We start from the raw sequence: 22,763 nt of genomic DNA, 5'->3' as shown, positions 1-22,763 counted from the left end.
GCAAAGAAATAATAAAATAACAAGAATAAATAAGAAAAATAAAGATGAAACTTCAATGCAAACTGTCATATTTGGTTACTATGCACTAATATAAATTTAAAAAAGAAATATCACTAACAATATTAATTATATATGCTGGAAGCTATAAATGTTGTATAACAATTGTATAGATAAAAATTACTATAATTTAAATATTGCTAATAATGTTAAAAGAAAAATTTAACACAAAATTCTTTTGCATTTTCATCCACATATATTTGGGTTTTTATGAGTTATTTTATGTAAAAAAAAAAAAAAGAATAAGGTTTTTATATTTTAATAAGAATCATATTTTGAAGATAGAAAATCAATAAACAAACAAAAATTAAAAACTGAATAAATATCAATTTTTGGGCAAGTTAAACAAACTGATACAAAATTTAAAAATAAAAAGCACTATTAATAGTTAGGGATCAATGCAACACAATACATCACAAATAAGTTCGTAGGAACTGAAACTTGCTGCTACAACCACCACTGACTACAAAAAAGCAGAACAAAGGATTATTTACCAAAAAGAAGTTATGGATGACAACAAGTAGTTATTCAAAGATAATATGGATACTAACTTTTAAAACCGCAGGAGAAGCTCCACTGTACAGTACAACAATTCCATTCTTCCGCATTAAAGTTTTAAAACAATGAAACATTCCTCTATATTCATTAGTGTACTCATTTAAGCCTTGCACTTGTAAATGTTTTTTTACAGTATCAAATGGCAAAAGCATTAGTTTACTTCCAAGACCACTTAGTCCTCCACAACAAAGTCTTGAAAATTGTGTCTCTTTATTCTGTAACAGTAACAAGCGCATGTTGAGATTTCTAATATAAGCTCCTTATAAAACAACAGATTTGATAAAACTTACATTTGGAGAAAAGTGAAGCCAAGCTCTTTTCAGTGATCCATATAAAGCAAAACTAATGCCATTGTAAGGAAATATTGCAATTAATGTTGGAGACAAACCTGAAAGAAAATTTTGTTAAAAAAATTAACAAAAATTGTTAATTATTTTTGAAACAACTGATAACTAAGAATTTATTCTAGCAGTCTAAAATACATGAATATTTTAGACTGCTAAAATAAATTCTTCAAATGCTTTAATTCATAATCTAATTCTACTGGGTACTAGAACAAGTCTTTTTTTTTGGTGTTGTTAAAATAAAGAGTTGACTAAAATTCATTCAAGGTACTTTTGATGGTTAGCTTTTCCAAATTTTCAAGTAACAAATCCCCTTAGGGAAAGAATTTGGTTTCTTTTGAAATTATCCAGCCATCAACCAATTTTTAAATGCCTTCATAAGAATTGAAACATTGACAATAATCAAATGAAATGTCTAGTCATTGAAAATGTCATTGAAAAGGTCATTCTGGATCAATCAAAATAATTGGTAGTATATACACACCATGACCTTACACCAGCAAATATTCTTCTTTACCATTGATGCAGATAGCTGTTTAACCCATAATTTCTTTCTTTTGGACTTATTGCAATGAATTAAATTCTGATTCCCAGTTGTAAATCTACACAAACGTAACTTTTTTTCATGCCTTTGAAGCAACAATTCACAGATTTGATAACTGCCTTTGAGAGTCTCTTTCCTTCAAATTTATGAATTAGTTTCATTGGATTTAAATGCTTTTGTTGGCATCCCACCACATAGAATTTTTTTGTGTGTAAATATTAGAATACAAAAAAAAAATTGTCTACATAATTTTAGAATACAAAAAAAAATTGTCTACATAACTCGTGGAAAAATGTTAGAAAATATTTATACCTTTAAAAAATCCTCTAGGCCCGCTTTCTTTATAAAGAACTGCAACAGAATGAAACAGCTTTCTCTTTGCCTTTTACGGAAAAAAATTTTAATATTACTATTGTTTATATTGTTTTTGCTTTTTAGAAAAGAACTTTCACAAAACCAAACTGTTTTAACAATCTTAAAGCTAAATTAAAATCACCTTTGATGTGTCCTGTGCAACTAACCTTGTTCTGATAACATCAAATGGTTGACAACCTGATGTTGCTAACATGCCAGCAAGCCCTCCACAAACAAAATCATATGCTGAAATAAAATAGATTCAACTGTTTGTTATAAAATATCCTAATATAAAGTGGAGGGGAATAAAACAAATAAAAAAATAATGTAATGTACAATGTGTATTTAATTTAAAGCAAGTGCCTCAAAAGTAAAATAAGTAACTAACTAAACTAATGGCACCCAAATTTTTTACTTCAAGTAATGTACTCATAAATGAAACAAAAATATCATGAAACACTAAAACCAACTCCAAACACTTTTTTTTAATTATTAAATGAAAATCATTACATTTAATCTTTTTGAAAAGAAACATACAAGGTCTTGAAATGTTTTTGTCTTCTCCAGAAAAAAAGCCATTTAAAAAAATAATTTCTTAAAGACTATGTAATCTTAAATTAAAAACTGTATTAACACGTTAAAACTGTAGTGTATCAACACATTGAGAATCAATGATTAAGTTAAAAACTGTACTTTATCAACACATTAAGGATCAATGATTAAGTTAAAAACTGTAGTGTATCAACACATTAAGGATCAATGATTAAGTTAAAAACTGTAGTGTATCAACACATTAAAGTCAATGATTAAGTTAAAAACTGTAGTGTATCAACACATTAAGAATCAATGATTAAGTTAAAATCTGTAGTGTATCAACACATTAAGGATCAATGATTAAGTTAAAAACTGTAGTGTATCAACACATTAAGAATCAATGATTAAGTTAAAAACTGTACTTTATCAACACATTAAGGATCAATGATTAAGTTAAAAACTGTAGTGTATCAACACATTAAGAATCAATGATTAAGTTAAAAACTGTAGTGTATCAACACATTAAGGATCAATGATTAAGTTAAAAACTGTAGTGTATCAACACATTAAGGATCAATGATTAAGTTAAAAACTGTAGTGTATCAACATATTAAAGTCAATGATTAAGTTAAAAACTGTAGTGTATCAACACATTAAAGTCAATTATTAAGATAAAAACTGTAGTGTATCAACACATTAAGGATCAATGATTAAGTTAAAAACTGTAGTGTATCAACACATTAAGAATCAATGATTAAGTTAAAAACTGTACTGTATCAACACATTAAGGATCAATGATTAAGTTAAAAACTGTAGTGTATCAACACATTAAAGTCAATGATTAAGTTAAAAACTGTAGTGTATCAACACATTAAGAATCAATGATTAAGTTAAAAACTGTACTTTATCAACACATTAAGGATCACTGATTAAGTTAAAAACTGTAGTGTATCAACACATTAAGAATCAATGATTAAGTTAAAAACTGTAGTGTATCAACACATTAAGGATCAATGATTAAGTTAAAAACTGTAGTGTATCAACATATTAAAGTCAATGATTAAGTTAAAAACTGTAGTGTATCAACACATTAAAGTCAATTATTAAGTTAAAAACTGTAGTGTATCAACACATTAAGGATCAATGATTAAGTTAAAAACTGTAGTGTATCAACACATTAAGAATCAATGATTAAGTTAAAAACTGTACTGTATCAACACATTAAGGATCAATGATTAAGTTAAAAACTGTAGTGTATCAACACATTAAAGTCAATGATTAAGTTAAAAACTGTACTTTATCAACACATTAAGGATCAATGATTAAGTTAAAAACTGTAGTGTATCAACACATTAAGAATCAATGATTAAGTTAAAAACTGTAGTGTATCAACACATTAAGGATCAATGATTAAGTTAAAAACTGTAGTGTATCAACATATTAAAGTCAATGAATAAGTTAAAAACTGTAGTGTATCGACACATTAAGAATCAATGATTAAGTTAAAATCTGTAGTGTATCAACACATTAAGGATCAATGATTAAGTTAAAAACTGTAGTGTATCAACACATTAAGAATCAATGATTAAGTTAAAAACTGTACTTTATCAACACATTAAGGATCAATGATTAAGTTAAAAACTGTAGTGTATCAACACATTAAGAATCAATGATTAAGTTAAAAACTGTAGTGTATCAACACATTAAGGATCAATGATTAAGTTAAAAACTGTAGTGTATCAACACATTAAGGATCAATGATTAAGTTAAAAACTGTAGTGTATCAACATATTAAAGTCAATGATTAAGTTAAAAACTGTAGTGTATCAACACATTAAAGTCAATTATTAAGTTAAAAACTGTAGTGTATCAACACATTAAGGATCAATGATTAAGTTAAAAACTGTAGTGTATCAACACATTAAGAATCAATGATTAAGTTAAAAACTGTACTGTATCAACACATTAAGGATCAATGATTAAGTTAAAAACTGTAGTGTATCAACACATTAAAGTCAATGATTAAGTTAAAAACTGTAGTGTATCAACACATTAAGAATCAATGATTAAGTTAAAAACTGTACTTTATCAACACATTAAGGATCACTGATTAAGTTAAAAACTGTAGTGTATCAACACATTAAGAATCAATGATTAAGTTAAAAACTGTAGTGTATCAACACATTAAGGATCAATGATTAAGTTAAAAACTGTAGTGTATCAACATATTAAAGTCAATGATTAAGTTAAAAACTGTAGTGTATCAACACATTAAAGTCAATTATTAAGTTAAAAACTGTAGTGTATCAACACATTAAGGATCAATGATTAAGTTAAAAACTGTAGTGTATCAACACATTAAGAATCAATGATTAAGTTAAAAACTGTAGTGTATCAACACATTAAGGATCAATGATTAAGTTAAAAACTGTAGTGTATCAACACATTAAGAATCAATTATTAAGTTAAAAACTGTAGTGTATCAACACATTAAGGATCAATGATTAAGTTAAAAACTGTACTGTATCAACACATTAAGGATCAATGATTAAGTTAAAAACTGTAGTGTATCAACACATTAAAGTCAATGATTAAGTTAAAAACTGTACTTTATCAACACATTAAGGATCAATGATTAAGTTAAAAACTGTAGTGTATCAACACATTAAGAATCAATGATTAAGTTAAAAACTGTAGTGTATCAACACATTAAGGATCAATGATTAAGTTAAAAACTGTAGTGTATCAACATATTAAAGTCAATGAATAAGTTAAAAACTGTAGTGTATCAACACATCAAGAATCAATGATTAAGTTAAAAACTGTAGTGTATCAACACATTAAGGATCAATGATTAAGTTAAAAACTGTAGTGTATCAACACATTAAGGATCAATGATTAAGTTAAAAACTGTAGTGTATCAACACATTAAGAATCAATGATTAAGTTAAAAACTGTAGTGTATCAACACATTAAAGTCAATTATTAAGTTAAAAACTGTAGTGTATCAACACATTAAGGATCAATGATTAAGTTAAAAACTGTAGTGTATCAACACATTAAGGATCAATGATTAAGTTAAAAACTGTAGTGTATCAACACATCAAGAATCAATGATTAAGTTAAAAACTGTAGTGTATCAACACATTAAGGATCAATGATTAAGTTAAAAACGGTAGTGTATCAACACATTGAGAATCAATGATTAAGTTAAAAACTGTAGTGTATCAACACATTAAAGTCAATTATTAAGTTAAAAACTGTAGTGTATCAACACATTAAGGATCAATGATTAAGTTAAAAACTGTAGTGTATCAACACATTAAGAATCAATGATTAAGTTAAAAACTGTACTGTATCAACACATTAAGGATCAATGATTAAGTTAAAAACTGTAGTGTATCAACACATCAAGAATCAATGATTAAGTTAAAAACTGTAGTGTATCAACACATTAAGGATCAATGATTAAGTTAAAAACGGTAGTGTATCAACACATTGAGAATCAATGATTAAGTTAAAAACTGTAGTGTATCAACACATTAAGGATCAATGATTAAGTTAAAAACTGTAGTGTATCAACATATTAAAGTCAATGAATAAGTTAAAAACTGTAGTGTATCAACACATCAAGAATCAATGATTAAGTTAAAAACTGTAGTGTATCAACACATTAAGGATCAATGATTAAGTTAAAAACTGTAGTGTATCAACACATTAAGGATCAATGATTAAGTTAAAAACTGTAGTGTATCAACACATTAAGAATCAATGATTAAGTTAAAAACTGTAGTGTATCAACACATTAAAGTCAATTATTAAGTTAAAAACTGTAGTGTATCAACACATTAAGGATCAATGATTAAGTTAAAAACTGTACTGTATCAACACATTAAGGATCAATGATTAAGTTAAAAACTGTAGTGTATCAACACATCAAGAATCAATGATTAAGTTAAAAACTGTAGTGTATCAACACATTAAGGATCAATGATTAAGTTAAAAACGGTAGTGTATCAACACATTGAGAATCAATGATTAAGTTAAAAACTGTAGTGTATCAACACATTAAAGTCAATGATTAAGTTAAAAACTGTAGTGTATCAACACATTAAGGATCAATGATTAAGTTAAAAACTGTAGTGTATCAACACATTAAGGATCAATGATTAAGTTAAAAACTGTAGTGTATCAACATATTAAAGTCAATGAATAAGTTAAAAACTGTAGTGTATCAACACATCAAGAATCAATGATTAAGTTAAAAACTGTAGTGTATCAACACATTAAGGATCAATGATTAAGTTAAAAACTGTAGTGTATCAACACATTAAAGTCAATTATTAAGTTAAAAACTGTAGTGTATCAACACATTAAGGATCAATGATTAAGTTAAAAACTGTAGTGTATCAACACATTAAGAATCAATGATTAAGTTAAAAACTGTACTGTATCAACACATTAAGGATCAATGATTAAGTTAAAAACTGTAGTGTATCAACACATCAAGAATCAATGATTAAGTTAAAAACTGTAGTGTATCAACACATTAAGGATCAATGATTAAGTTAAAAACGGTAGTGTATCAACACATTGAGAATCAATGATTAAGTTAAAAACTGTAGTGTATCAACACATTAAGGATCAATGATTAAGTTAAAAACTGTAATGTATCAACACATTAAAGTCAATGATTAAGTTAAAAACTGTAGTGTATCAACACATTAAGGATCAATGATTAAGTTAAAAACTGTAGTGTATCGACACATTAAGAATCAATGATTAAGTTAAAAACTGTACTTTATCAACACATTAAGGATCAATGATTAAGTTAAAAACTGTATTGTATCAACACATTAAGAATCAATGATTAAGTTAAAAACTGTAGTGTATCAACACATTAAGGATCAATGATTAAGTTAAAAACTGTAGTGTATCGACACATTAAGAATCAATGATTAAGTTAAAAACTGTAGTGTATCAACACATTAAAGTCAATGATTAAGTTAAAAACTGTAGTGTATCAACACATTAAAGTTAATGATTAAGTTAAAAACTGTAGTGTATCAACACATTAAGGATCAATGATTAAGTTAAAAACTGTAGTGTATCAACACATTAAGAATCAATGATTAAGTTAAAAACTGTAGTGTATCAACACATTAAGAATCAATGATTAAGTTAAAAACTGTAGTGTATCAACACATTAAGGATCAATGATTAAGTTAAAAACTGTAGTGTATCAACACATTAAGAATCAATCATTAAGTTAAAAACTGTACTTTATCAACACATTAAGGATCAATGATTAAGTTAAAAACTGTAGTGTATCAACTCATTAAGAATCATTGATTAAGTTAAAAACTGTAGTGTATCAACACATTAAGGATCACTGATTAAGTTAAAAACTGTAGTGTATCAACACATTAAGAATCACTGATTAAGTTAAAAACTGTAGTGTATCAACTCATTAAGAATCACTGATTAAGTTAAAAACTGTAGTGTATCAACACATTAAAGTCAATGATTAAGTTAAAAACTATAGTGTATCAACACATTAAGGATCAATGATTAAGTTAAAAACTGTAGTGTATCAACACATTAAGAATCAATGATTAAGTTAAAAACTGTACTGTATCAACACATTAAGGATCAATGATTAAGTTAAAAACTGTAGTGTATCAACTCATTAAGAATCATTGATTAAGTTAAAAACTGTAGTGTATCAACACATTAAGGATCACTGATTAAGTTAAAAACTGTAGTGTATCAACACATTAAGAATCACTGATTAAGTTAAAAACTGTAGTGTATCAACTCATTAAGAATCACTGATTAAGTTAAAAACTGTAGTGTATCAACACATTAAAGTCAATGATTAAGTTAAAAACTATAGTGTATCAACACATTAAGGATCAATGATTAAGTTAAAAACTGTAGTGTATCAACACATTAAGGATCAATGATTAAGTTAAAAACTGTAGTGTATCAACACATTAAGAATCAATGATTAAGTTAAAAACTGTAGTGTATCAACACATTAAAGTTAATTATTAAGTTAAAAACTGTAGTGTATCAACACATTAAGGATCAATGATTAAGTTAAAAACTGTACTTTATCAACACATTAAGGATCAATGATTAAGTTAAAAACTGTAGTGTATCAACACATTAAGAATTGCTGGTTAAATCCTCATTAAACCTATAATTTTTTGTTTTAAATGAGACTTAACAACAAATTAATAAAATTAGCTAACAACTTAACATAAAACAAACCTGCAGGATAAGTTATGCTTTTATTGGAGAAGTATTTCAATGAATGGAAGACTTCATAAGATGTAAACTATATACAAAAAAAAGTAAAACTTAACAAATTATTTACATTTATTCCTTTTGAAGAGTACCTTAACTTCTGAAAGTTGCAATTACATAACTTTATTAATTACACATTCATTTGCCTTTTTTTGATAAAATGTGAAGTCTTTTTTTCTTTCTCACTACTGGTAACTGTGTAAAATGAATATTTTATATTTCGACAAAAAATATTTGTTTTTATTATCCAAAGTCTCACAAAAATTCTGCAACATTAAACCTTAAAACATTAACTTTGAATGTAAGCCTTGATACCAGTGTTTTGAATAGGTATACATTGATACCCATATTTTAAATTTACAAGCATTGATACCTATGATTTAAATTGTATAGATAAATGTTTTTGAAAACCTATATTTATAAACTGATTTGTGTTATATATAAAGATTTTTTTTTTTTTTAATTTAACTTTTCAAAGGGGTAATTAAAAAAGAACAGTTATGTGACTAAATTAGTTACAAAGATTAAATACATATCATTTAATTTCATTTGCCATAATCAATAGAGTTTCATATAAATTTCCAGTTTCATGTCAAAAACTAATTTCAATGAAGAAAATTTTTTCTTGATGTCAAAGAAAATCTGTTGCTCCAAATTATTCTCCAAAAATACTTTTTTTTAGTAACAAAGGCAGTGCCCATGGATAAAACTATTATTACTAAAAAATAACTCACAATTAGTATAAAAATAACAATATTAATGACTTTCGCTGTTGCTTTTAAGTTGATGTTTATCATAAAAATTTTACCATGAGAGATCCAAAGGTAATTGAAAGTGCTTGAGCAGGAACATGGCCTTTCCTACATAAATAATTCTTAAATTAAAGCAAACGAACAATAAACAAATTATACAGAGTATAAACAAAAATATTTCTACACTGAAGACAACAGTCTCACCAAAAAGCACGAATTCCTTCATTTTGAAAGATATATCTTATTGTGCTATATAAGCTGTTGCAGTTTGATTTTGCTATCTAAAAGAATAATCTGCAAATTGTTAAAGAGGAAAATAGTTTACATGAAAATGTTTTTTTTAAAATTATATTACTGACCTTGGCAGATCTTATTTGAAAATGTATCTTTAAAACATCTAGTGGCTGACTAATAATGCGAGTTAAAGCACCAGATGTTGCACCTGCAATGGTGTAGTGAATTGGTTTAAGTTTCTTCACACTACCATTCTCTCCCATCTACTATAACTGAATAACAAGTGCCTCTTTTTTGCAACAAGTTAATAAACTTTAATGCTTCATCTGGTAAACATCTTTATATTCTTGACTAGAAAGTAAGTTGAGCAAATTATAACTGAAAAATTATTCTAAATTGCATCAAAATTCTTAATGAACTTTGTTCTATTCTTAGTAATCTTTGTAATAGATTTTTAAAGTATCAATTAAAATTTTACGTTAAATTGATAAGTTTTTTAGAGCTACTTGCATGACTGAAGAAAAAAAAATTACTTAAATACTACAAGAAAAAATAAACATAATATTTTAAAAATTACTATAAAAAAAATTATTTATTGACTACACGAAAAATTACATAATAAATAATTTTAAGAAAAATGACTCGAATGATTACTACAAGAAAAATTAATTGAATGGTTACAGAACATTTTTCTAAAAGTTAAAAGAAAAGAAAAAAAACCATTTCTTTTAAAAATTTCAAAACTTTACTCAAACCTTCATAAAAACTTTACAAAAACAAAAAAATCTCTTTAAAACAAAAAGCAACGTCAAAAGGTTTATTTAAAATCCTATAGAACTTCTGTAGACTTCTGGGATTCCATTTGAGTGTTTTAGCACTCCTTTGAGATTCATTTAGAATTTGTATACACTTTTGAAAAACCTTATCAAGGATTGGAATCAAGTATTAGAAGGAGCTTTTTTATCCTGGATAAAACACTAGTTTTAAACTTAAACTTAATACTGAAATTAGTAAAACTTTTATGCAGTAAAAGTGAATATAATATAAATGTAAAAAAAAAATAAAAGTAATAAATGTCTAAAAAATGCATTTAAACCATTCATTTTATTGTTAATATACATAAAGTATCTTTAATCAAAAAATTTACCAATCTGGAACTTTACCACATCCAGTGCATAACTTGTGTGCATGGGCATGTAAACAGTTCTTTTGGCGATTAAGTACTATTAGAGGCAAATAATTATGTGTAGCATCACAAAATGGAGGAGATTTTGTATGTTTGCAAGCACATATCTGATAAACAGTTTGCGAAGGAGAAGGAACATGCCATTTTAAGGGAATGAAATCAGTCCCTTTATGTGAACCTAAAACACAGTAAAAAATAAAATACTTTTATACTTAATTTTATGATTTTTGTTATATATCAATATGATGTAAAATAAATTATTTCAAGATGTATGATTGCCTGATACTCTTTTCAAAATAACATATAAATTTTACCGTCACACCATGGCTGCTTTTTGCTTAAGCCACAAGAACACCATAGCATTAATTGATTTGGAATAAGAGATCGAACATTGTAAGGGCCATACTAAAAGATGTTAGCAGCATTCTAAAGTAATATTATACACTTATACAACAATAACAACTTTGTCTTCATGCATACATGCATACATGCATACATGCATACATTCATACATACATACATACATACATACATACATACATACATACATACATACATACATACATACATACATACATACATACATACATACATACATACATACATACATACATACATACATACCATAGAAACAGCTGGGTACTTTTTATCTTTGATAGAAGCCATTTATTTTTTATTCTTAAAAAAACATTTATTTTAGATACATCAAGAATTTTCTGCAAAAGAATTAAAATAAAAGTGAATTGTTTCAGATAATATTCTAAATATACATCAAAAAATGTGTAAAAAATATTTTAAAACTTCATGTCAGATATACTTTTTTATTCTGCTGTATGTACACTGCCGCTCACGGAAGTTAGGACAATGGAGATTTTTTCAAAAAAGCAATATTAGTATGTAATTACATTATAGAATTTTTGATTTATGTTAATAAAGATTATATTTTTTATACATTCTCAAGATAAACTATATTATTAGTCAGTTTTATGTTATAAAAATTTACAAAAACCATTACAATAATTAAATTTTCTTTTCGTCAAAAAAACCACCCTTTGAATTAATAACTGCTTTAACTATCCTCTGCATTCTCTCAATTAACTTTCTAATTGTTTCTTTCTGAATATTAATTCATTCCTGTTCTATAATGTTCCATAAAGGAGATTTTGACGTTGGACATACAGTTCTAGTTTTTCTATCCAGTTCATCCCATAGTAACTCAATGGGGTTGAGGTCTGGGCTTATGGGAGGCCAGGTCATTACACTTAATACATCTTCAGCTTTTTTTTATTTAAATAATTTCTACATAACAATGCAGTATGTTTAAGGCGATTATCATGCATCAGAATAAAATTATCTCTAATTAATCGAAGTCTTGAAGGGATCACACTTGTTTCCAGGATATCTCTGTAATGTTCTTTTCTCATTATACCATCGATTTTACGCAAATCTACCACTCCATCCAGAGAGAAACAACCCCAAACTATCACAGAGCCTTCATCATGGTTTTCTGTTGGAACCAGACATTGAGTAAGCATTTTTTCTTCGGCAGATCTTCTGACGTAAACTCTTTGCTTATTTCCAAAAACTTCAAATTTTGATTCATCGGTCCAGAGTACTTGTTTCCATTCATCCATCGTCCAATTTTTGTGGAACTGTGCCCAAAGGTATCTCTTCTGTCTATTACCTTTTCGTAGATATGGTTTTCGGAAAGCAACACGACCATGCAAGTTAGCTTTTTGCAATCTTCGTTTGATTGTACTGACAGAAACTTTTTTTTCTCTATCACAGTTGAAAATAGCTGTTTTTTGTGGAGCAGTTAACATTCGATTACGTTTACTGATAACTTTTATACGACATTCATCAGTTTTTGTTGTTATGCGATAAGGACCTGGACGATTTGTCTTCCAAACTTCCAGATTCTCGATATCGACGAATTGTATAGCTAACTGTTGATTTACTCAGATTTAACTTTTCAGCTATTTTTCTAACTGTATAGTCTTCTTGAAGCAAAGTGAGTATTGCTGCCCTTTTTTCTACACTTATTGGCTTACCTTTAGGCATATTTTTTGCAATATTTTGAATTTACACTAAAAAAAAAAAATTTAATTATACCTTTGAACTTCTGCAATTGAAATTTTTAAAACACTAACACAAAATACACAAAATATCTGCATATAAAAACACAGTAAATAATAGAAATACTTGTTAAATGACAAATTTAAAAGATTTGAATCAATGTAAAATACAGGTTTATACGTGAATTTAATATATTTCTGGGTTCTCTGTTTATCAATTTAAATTTTTTTTACTTTTTTACTTGCGTGTACAATTTATGTTATTTTAATGTATTTACATTAAAATAACATAATTTAGAATTTTTTTATACAGATTTTATTTAACTTGATTTATTTATATATAAACATAAACTTTACTAATATAAGTTTATAATTTTATAACGTTATTACATTTTAATATTGTTCTTTTGAAAAAATATTTTTTGTCCTAACTTCCATGAGCGGCAGTGTATGTATGTATATATATATATATATATATATATATATATATATATATATATATATATATATATATATATATATATATATATATATATATATATATATATATATATATATATATATATATATATATATATATATATATATATATATATATATATGTGGGACAAGGAAATATGTATGTGTGTGTATATGTGGAGGAAAAGAGAGAAATAGCTGATACTCTTTTAGATCTGAATTAGTTTGATATGGTTGCCAGAGAGTATGATAAAACCAAATGTCCAAACTAAATTTAAAAAACAAATACCTATCTTGGGTTCTTTGGTGGGTTCAGGATTCAAATTGATCTTTAACATACTTCAGCATGGCAAGCAGAAAATGGAGCAGTTGTGATTTCTACCTAGTATGTAGAGTCTGATGAACCCCTATAAAGGGCTTAAATAGTTTCTTTTCAATTTTTGTTATAAGTGAGTTGAAAGGAGCAATCACTCAAAGACTTTGTTTTTGTAAACTTTGAAGTCCTCAGGCAAGACTTTTTTCTTGTAACAGAAATAAAAAGAAAGGATGTACTAGTTAAGAAGAGAAAGTTCTAGTTGAGTGCATTGTGGTATTGGTGTTATGATAAAGCCTAATGAAGATCCCTTCACATTAAAAAGTGGATATAGAGCATTGGATATAATAGAAATGTTCATTGCGTGTGCATGTGTGTCTATATGCATATTTTTCTATACATACATGCACACACATAATAAAAAGACTAATGTATAAGTAAAAAGTTAATGAATAAAAACATTTTTCCTTTTTACTTCTAAAAAATTGTTTTTGTAATTTTTGTAATTGCAAGTTAAAAAACTACATTTCATAATTATCATCTTTGGTTTAAAATTATTTCTTTCAGTTCAGTAATTTTATTGTCTTTCAGAGAAACTTGGATCTCTTTGAAGAAGTTCATCCAATGATGCAGATTATGTCTAAAATTTTGAACATAATAAATATGTATAAAAATCAAAATACACGAATAATAAAGTGTGTTGTTAAGTTTATATGACTTTTTAAACCTCAACTTTTATTTTACTTATATGTAACTTAATATCATATTTAAATGAAGACTGAAAAAATTAAATAAAGCATCTTACATCATAAGTAATACAGAAGCAAGCATTTCTTTAGTAACTAGGAGGTGATGTATATATGCTCTAGTATAATGAGTACAGCAATAGCATGAACAGCCATCTACCAGGGCCTGAAGATCATCAAAATAACTGAAAAATGTAAGAAAATATAAACGCTTAAACTTCTTAAAAAACTTTAATTGATTGAAGACTCTTTTAAAACATAAATACATGCAATAAGGGAAAAGCATACCATACCAAAGGGAAAAAAAAGTAAACCTGTTCTCATGCAGATCTATTTCAAAATCCTCAAGATTTTTGCCACATTTTGAAATGTGATTTTTTGATTTTGTTTTAACACCACTATGATTGCAAATATTAGCATTTGAACTGGAATAGCTGGTTTCAATGTATTTTCTCTTTGTGTTGAACTTGAAAAATAATGCACAGCCACGCTCAGTGCAGTCATATGCAATACTAAGTAAGTTAAGAAAACTATTGATCATAATTTATAAAAAATATTTATTTTATATTTGCTTGTTGAAAAGTGGAAGATAGTTTTCAATCATCAAAACTTCTTTCTTGAGGAGAACTATTAAGAACACTATTTCAAATCCACGGAGATGTTTTAAGAAAACAATTGAAAACAACATGTTCAAATTATTATCTCCAGTCAATTTTTTATTTACTATTAAGTACATGACAATTGAATACATGTTGTGTAACAATAGGCAATATTAGGAATATAACGTTACTTTGCATAAATCAGGTGAACTATGCAGAAACATTACAAGGGAGCAGTACAGAGTACTCTGGAAACATGTAAAGAAGCTAACAACTGCAAAAGCAAAACATTGGGGAACCATGTGACTAAAAAATGAGAAACTAATAAACTCATTTAACAGAGCATTTGAAAATTAAAGATTGATTTCACAAGAACAAAATAAGCCTTTAAATATTGTAACTATTAGAAGATGCTTACAAGATCATGGATTAAATGGAAGAATTGCAATGAAAAACCAGTTATGCCCATAAAGTAAAGTAAGCCCTAAGTATTTTTACTAAAATAAGAATGCATAATTACATGGAATGGCGCCTCAATAGCCAGACTTAAATCCCATAGAGTTGTTATGGGATAAAAAGTCAAAACTTTCTGTTAAATTTTTGTTAAATTAAATTAAATTTCTGTTAAATTAAAACCAAAACCCAAGTGATTTCTGTTAAAAAAAAAATTTATAACATTTATTTAACAGAAACCACTTTAAATTTTATGAAAGATACACAGAATCAAAAACATCCACTCCAACTTCAACTGCATTCAATACTTCAGCTAAAAAATTTTCAAAATAAGTTTTTGAATGTCCTCCTGAAACACATTTAGCTTCATTAGATTTAATTGAAGTATCTCCAATTCATAAAAAAAAACAAAAAATATTAATACCTGGAGTAAGAATACCAAACATAAACTTAACTTTTTCTTTGGGTAAAAAATTCTGTTAAAAAAAAATTCAAGCATGAATTAGGTGTGCTTAAATCTTGTTTATATTAAATCAATAACCAAAACTTTACTAACCATACATAAATGCAGTAATTCATTGTGATTGTGAAGATTGTGGTTAAACCCAGACAAAACAAATCCTATAAAAAAAAAAATCTCTTTTTGTAATAAAGCTCAATTCATTAGCTTTATTTCTTGTTAGTAGAGCAGGAAGCTAAACCATTTTTCAAAGGAGATTTAAAACAATATGGTGTTTGTTTACTTTGGCAAAACAACCCGTTTACTGCCTATTGTGATATTTTAAATTACATCTAATGTCTATTAAACTAAATGATGAAATAGTCCAAGAGCAGATTTAAAACGGCAGTCCCCTTCACCATTAATGACCTACTACTTTTGCATGAAACATTTTTTTTACTGATTTACTGCTAAATATAAAAATTGAAATTGAAGCATGCTTTATACTTACTTAACAATCAAAGTTTTTAAAAATCTTTTTTTTTTTCTAAAAATCTTTTTTTTTTACTGATTTACTGCTAAATATAAGAATTGAAATTGAAGCGTGCTTTGTACTTACTTAACAATCAAAGTTTCTAAAAATCTTCAGTGATGGCATAAGAAGTCAATAGTTCAAAGGCAATTAAAGCTTGTTGTTGTGTCTCTTGTTTTGCTACAATACCTATAAAATTAGCCTGCTTATACAGTTTTTTTTTCTCATCATATTGTGCAGCCTTATTAGGTCATTAAATATTTGATGAAAATTTTTCACTTAAGAACAATTTTGATACTGCAAAGAATGCATTAGATTTCTTTACTATTGAGATTTGAGAAATCATAATATACTGCTTGAATAAAAACGCTGATTGCATCAGCTTTTTTTTAGCCATAATATTAAGGCTGCATAAATGATGAACATTCATTTTTTTATGATTTCTTTGATAACTAGATTGCCATTTTATTTCTGACTGTTTTAAAAAGAGACTTATGACTTGTGTTCAAAAAAGGCACTTGCCATTAGTCTTTAAAAATTTGTAAGGAAAATATCTGTTAGCAAAACATTTGATAAGTTTGGAAGGATAGTTTAACCACAATATTAATTTTTGCCTTGCACACCCAAAACTTCATAGAGATCCCAAAAAACATTTTAAGCATCCCAGAACTAAAATAAGTGCTCTCTGTCAAGGAGTAACATTATTGTGTTGAAGGGGGGAAATAACATGTTGAACAGGGTATTTTAAATCTTCATTCATATTACTTACTTATTTGGCAATCTTTTCTGGTAAGAGTTAATGCATTTTTATACATTGAAATTGTAATTTTATGGTTTCTTTTTAAGACATTAAGCAGTATTTTAAATAATTTAACACTGATTTTTACATTAAGATTCTTAAAATATCTGCTGATTATTATATTATGAAAGTATCTGTTGATTAAATGGTTGAAAAAAAGATTATTTGTGTTGAAAAATGTTTTGAACAGTCACATGACTAATGATGAAAAAGATGGCAGTAAAAGTGGTGAAGGTAAAGAACATTAATAACTACATACAATATTAACAATACTTAAGATACTTAATAATTTTTTGAATCTTAAATGAAAAATTGATTGAAAGGATTTTTAAAATAATTTTTACAATAAGTTTTTTTTATTAGTATCCTTCAAGTCTTCTCAAAGCTTCAAAAGCAAAAAAAATATTGTTCTCCACCATAGATTTTCTAATTTTCAAATTTTTAAAAATACATCTGACTTATGGGTTTAGCAAGGAAGCAGAAACAAATAGAATGTCAAAAATTGAAAATTTAAAAAGCTGATTGCTTAGTTACAATATAACTATTTTGAAATAGTAGCAGAACTTTTTAAATACATAAATTCAAAAATCACTATTCTTAACAAAAAAAAACTTAGAGCTCATAAATTTTTTACTATATTGTGGGAACATCAGAACTCATTATTAAAAATGAAAACTTTATGTAAATTAAAATTTATACAAAAAATGAATGTATATCTTATACCTTCAACATCTTTTTTAACAATTTCCAAGGCACAGCGTTCTCTTTCTTCTTTGCTATCTCCTCCTTCAATAACACCCAACACTGGAGTATTTATCTAAGATTTAAAAAAATTATTTTTGAATTTCTGTTTTAAAAAATACATTTTCTGATGCTCAAGATTTTACAATATGTAAATTTGGTTTTAAATTTATCAATTTATGATTTACAGATAATGAAAGAAATATTTGAAAATCCAAAATGAAATATTTATGATAGAAAAGATTGGTAACAACCTCTTTCACGTTTTAGAGAGGAGAAAGAGAAAATAGGTATTCTCTTTTTAAGTATTGAAAATTTCAAACTTTCATTGAATTTGTTTAATGATTTCAAAAAAAATCATACGCTTTTTTCAACTTTAATTTTCAAGCATGCATCTAGAAATCTTAGAGTTCTGTCCACAGATTTTCTACATCGCTTTTTAGAAAGATTTGAGGGAACACAGTCAGATGGTGGAATACAAACATCAAACTGAAAAACTTCCAAATATTTCATGTAATCTTCAGGTGTCACCTGAAAAAATCAGAAACTTTTATGAGAAGATATTGTACATCATCATGAGAACTAAAAACGCTAAAACTAAAACAACCTTTCTACGACCTCCAGATGTCCAAATGGAAGTAGATTTTTCTTCATTATAATGAAAGGTTTCTAAAGGCTTCTGTAGTAAACTATCTTGAGAATTTAAAAACATAACTTTATCCTAAAAAATTTAGAAAAAAAAAAGCTGATTAAAAATAAACAAAGATAGTAAAATTTAATCCAATGTTTGAACTTATGTCATAACACTTTTTAAGAATTTGAAAATGATAACCCCAAAATAAATTTTTACAGCAACAACAAAAAAAAGTTAAAACAATATTTATTTACAAATTTAAATGTGTCATTGGTTTCATATAGCAAAGTTATGACCTACCTAAAATACAACCATATAAGTCAATTTTTTATTAGATAAAATTACTGCCTTAATAATGAGAAATTCAAATAAACCTTAAGTGGTATGATTAAATGATTTGAGTATGGATACAAAAATCAAGATTTCAAGATCAAGATTTCTGATGTCTTATAAAACTATGTATTACAGATATAATTTAATTTTTAGCTATAAGGAAATATATCCTAATAGAATATCCAATCAACTAGATAATTACACAAATCAGAACCATTTGATTAAAAGAAAAATAAAGAGCATATGCAAAAGGACAAAATTAATTCAAAAAATTATATAGTGAATTTACCTATTAAATTACTTACTTTCAAAGAACTAAATTCATGGTATGATTTTCCATAATATTGCATGACTTCTAAACCAGGTTGATCATAACTAAAAGAATATCTCAATTAACTAAATCATAACTAAAAGATTAACTTAAAGCTGACATGTATTAACAGGAACAATACACAGTAACAGAATTATAATGCAGTAACAGAAAACAACACACAGCTCATACTTTTTAAGTTTAAGTATTGAGCATTTTTATTTAATGCAAATATGTAAAAAGAAATCATTTTATCTAAACTTTAAATGACTGCTCACTCTTTGAATATATAGGTATGCAGCACAAGAAAGATTATTCTTAAGAGTAATTTTGTTACCTTTTACCTAAGATAAAAAAGTGTGTCAATTAGGAATTTTAAAAAATTCATAAATTACACATAATTAAAAATTAAACTTTTATTTGACAATTGTTTTTCTGGTTTTCCCTTCGGCATTGTGTATTTATTTATATATATACATATATATATATATATATATATATATATATATATATATATATATATATATATATATATATATATATATATATATATATATATATATATTACAGACTGCTTTAACCAGAAGGGAATCAACTACAAAAATTTAAATCTGCAATATAAACTTTACAGTTTGCAATACTGTAAAGAGAGAAGAAATTTTTATAACAATTATTGTTGGTCTACTAATTACTATAATGCAAAAGAAAAATTAACTCATTTTCTTTAAATGTTCAAATTTAATGAAAAACCTCAACATTTTTATGTTAAATTTTGAAATTTTTTTTCTATTTAAGAATATCATTTATGGTCAATTTTTAATTGAAAAAAAAATCTTTTAATACTTTTGTGCAAAACAAGAGCAATAAACCATCAGCAGTTTACAACACTAAAAGAAGAATTATCGTTTTAATACAACAATTGTGATCACAAAATTTGAATAACTTTTAACTGAATGATATCTTGATACCATATGATATTTTTTTTATTAAATATATACTTAATAAAAAAAAATTTTCAGCAACATTGTCAGCTTTGTTACAACAGAAGTTAAGGCAGATATTAATTTTTTTGACCAAGTAGCAGTTATATTTCAAAGCATCTTACTATGTTTTTAGAGGAAAACTTAAACATGTAATAAAATCCTAAACTTGTATAGGCAATTTTAATACTCTTACTATTGGGGAGAGTTCAAAAAACTTTTTTAAAACTCTAATTTTTAGTGTTATTTTTTTCCTGCTCTTGCCAATAAAAAGTTCAAAAAATGAGTTTAATACTAGCTTAACTATCAAGTAGGATATAGATTTTGATTTTAAGTTTTGCTACATAAATGTAACAACCAAAATTTTACAAACCTTAAAAGCTTTTAACTTTAAAAGCTTTACTTTCTTTACTCTGTAAAGCAGTTTGTATTTGCATGATGAAACATCATACATAAGAAAGATTAACAAAAACCATTATTAATGTTATGTTTTTGACATTTCTCTATTTCTAAATTATTGGTCATATTAGGCTAAAGGAATAACAAGGCCTCAAGATTGAGGAGTGTTATTGGCATTGATGAATAAAGGCAGCTCTGGTCACTTATCATTATGTGCTGACAAAAAGTATGTAGAAATTTTTAGATATAGTTACATATCTAAAAATTCATTCTATATGCTATCATTAAGCCATAAACATGACATTAGTTATTAAACTATTGTCTGTTTATTACTTCAATATTTTGTCAGCTGTCATTGGTAATGAAAAAGAAAATAACAGGAAAATTGTTTCCCAAATAATTAAGCCTTGAAAAATGCCTAACAGTAGCAGAACTTGGTGCTTCAATAACAACAGCATTTAGTTAAAGTTGAAACATTATTGGTTAAGCATTAACTGTTTTGCATCTGCTTTTGAATAATATCATGCCTAAGGCTATTACCAGTAGTATAAAAATAATTTTATCTTGTCACTAAATTTTTTGCATTCTAATTCAATTAATATATAAATTTACTCCATATATGGCACTATTTAAATAAATAAAAACCTGTCTATGGAATTCAATATCTTTTTACAAATTAATACAAATGCTATTATATAGCAACATTTCAAGATTAAACATGATACCCCTGACCATGTTTGAACCATAAGAAAGTATTTCTGAATTTAAAGAGAGTTCTAATCTAGATATTTCAAGTCTTTTAAATGTACTTTGTGAAAGAACAATTTTTAACATAATCTGCTAATAAAATAAAAATCTTTATCTTACTTTAATGCAAAAAAGAATGTGAAAAGTAATAGCCTGCTTAATTTGTCACTTACATGGTATCAAGTGGTAACTGCCATACATTATTCAAATATAGACTTTTTAAAGTATCATTCATTAGATGAGGGACAACTCCTCCTCTTGCGTAAACCAAACAGCCAGGTGTAACGATTGATTGATTTTTTATTTGTAATTTCCCGAGAGATTCTTCTCTTTTAAAGTTCATTTCAAAGGGTATTTTTTCCTATCTGTTATAAGTAAGCTTGTTCGTAGATAATATAAGTATATGTCTTTAAAAAAAGAACTAAAAATTAAGAAGAAAGATAAACTAAGTTCTCAAAACAAACGGAACTTTTGAAATGCAATACAAAAAAATATACGAGGTTCGGGAAAATGATAGGACGTTCGAGAGACAGTAATAGCTTTACTTGACAGTCCGTTAAAATCTGAGTGGTGAGGGGAGGGGAGTGTTTAATATTGCAAAGCTAATTGAAAAAATAAGAATAATAAAAAAATGTTTAAATCCTACCATCATAAAATAATGGTTGTGGTGGTAAGACTTAAAGGATTTTTTTTTAAATTCCTTTTTTAACTTTTTATAAACTTTATTACTACTTTATGGAAAAAATAACCGTTAACTGTGTGGACTGTAAACTGTCAATAAATCTCAAAATTATAAAACTGCATGGATAGGGAGCTTTTTTTTTTCTATAGAGTAGATTTTACAAGAAAAAAAACTTTTTAATCACTAAAGGAATCCATAAGTAATAACAATTTTTAAAAAAAATCTCAAAGAATTGCATTATGTGATAAGAGCATTTTTGTAATGTGCAAAATAAGCATAACACATTTTATTTTGAAACTTGCATGCAAAGATGTGTAGTAAGCTTTCTAGCACTTTTAAATGAAAGATAAAAAAAATTTAAAATATTGTTGTCGAGAGGATATTTAAATTTGCTATAAACTTAGAAAATCAGTTAAGGAAATTCATGACGAGTAGACTGTAGCATAAGCATCTGCGTCTAGTTATTTTTTTTATTTGAGACGAGACGAGGCAATCACATCCGGGACACAATTTTTAAAATCGGAAAGAATATTTATTGTCCCAGGTATAACTTTATTCCGGGACAGTTTATTCGTCAACTTTTTCCGGGACATTTCTAATCTTGTTATGCTTGCTCCGGTTTATTTCAAGAAAACGATTCCTAGACG

General features: G+C 26.4%; 3 protein-coding genes across 6 annotated transcripts; all 3 read right to left on the bottom strand.

Moving 5' to 3' along the window:
* Positions 1–364: 364 nt before the first annotated feature.
* On the bottom strand, positions 365–9,952 carry LOC145182063 (mitochondrial thiamine pyrophosphate carrier-like). Of its 2 annotated transcripts, XM_090100534.1 has the most exons (9): positions 9,815–9,952; positions 9,660–9,736; positions 9,512–9,563; positions 8,668–8,734; positions 2,000–2,103; positions 1,816–1,885; positions 906–1,003; positions 609–830; positions 365–520 (listed from the first exon to the last, which is right to left on the bottom strand). In XM_090100534.1, the coding sequence occupies exons 1-9, from the start codon at positions 9,950–9,952 to the stop codon at positions 446–448; spliced, it is 903 nt and encodes a 300-aa protein (XP_089956660.1). In that variant the 3' UTR covers positions 365–445. The 2 variants fall into 2 exon arrangements, with proteins under 2 accessions (XP_089956660.1, XP_089956661.1); XM_090100535.1 differs by lacking the exon at positions 9,815–9,952 and having other exon boundaries at positions 9,512–9,577; positions 9,660–9,724.
* Positions 9,901–13,959, bottom strand: LOC145182064 (uncharacterized). Of its 2 annotated transcripts, XM_090100536.1 has the most exons (5): positions 13,699–13,959; positions 11,500–11,553; positions 11,190–11,280; positions 10,837–11,053; positions 9,901–10,040 (listed from the first exon to the last, which is right to left on the bottom strand). In XM_090100536.1, the coding sequence occupies exons 2-5, from the start codon at positions 11,539–11,541 to the stop codon at positions 10,004–10,006; spliced, it is 387 nt and encodes a 128-aa protein (XP_089956662.1). In that variant the 5' UTR covers positions 11,542–11,553; positions 13,699–13,959; the 3' UTR covers positions 9,901–10,003. The 2 variants fall into 2 exon arrangements, with proteins under 2 accessions (XP_089956662.1, XP_089956664.1); XM_090100538.1 differs by lacking the exon at positions 9,901–10,040 and having other exon boundaries at positions 10,833–11,053.
* Positions 13,960–14,183: 224 nt separating this feature from the next.
* On the bottom strand, positions 14,184–21,968 carry LOC145181460 (queuine tRNA-ribosyltransferase accessory subunit 2-like). Of its 2 annotated transcripts, XM_090100533.1 has the most exons (11): positions 21,608–21,968; positions 19,304–19,373; positions 18,639–18,752; positions 18,395–18,562; positions 18,014–18,107; positions 16,077–16,141; positions 15,945–15,996; positions 15,785–15,833; positions 14,783–14,980; positions 14,528–14,653; positions 14,184–14,362 (listed from the first exon to the last, which is right to left on the bottom strand). In XM_090100533.1, exons 1-11 carry the CDS (start codon positions 21,775–21,777, stop codon positions 14,260–14,262), a joined length of 1,209 nt encoding a protein of 402 aa, XP_089956659.1. In that variant the 5' UTR covers positions 21,778–21,968; the 3' UTR covers positions 14,184–14,259. The 2 variants fall into 2 exon arrangements, 1 of the variants encoding a protein (XP_089956659.1); XR_016456403.1 differs by lacking the exons at positions 14,184–14,362; positions 14,528–14,653; positions 14,783–14,980 and adding an exon at positions 15,056–15,373 and having other exon boundaries at positions 15,486–15,833.
* Between the last annotated feature and the right edge of the window lie 795 nt (positions 21,969–22,763).

This window comes from Hydra viridissima, unplaced genomic scaffold, assembly GCF_058129835.1.
Source record: "Hydra viridissima isolate aposymbiotic clone 2 unplaced genomic scaffold, HvirCarnegie_v1 scaffold_10, whole genome shotgun sequence".
Lineage (NCBI taxonomy): Eukaryota > Metazoa > Cnidaria > Hydrozoa > Anthoathecata > Hydridae > Hydra > Hydra viridissima.
The sequence above is the reverse complement of the archived record's forward strand: the minus strand, read 5'-3'. Positions and strand labels throughout refer to the sequence as shown.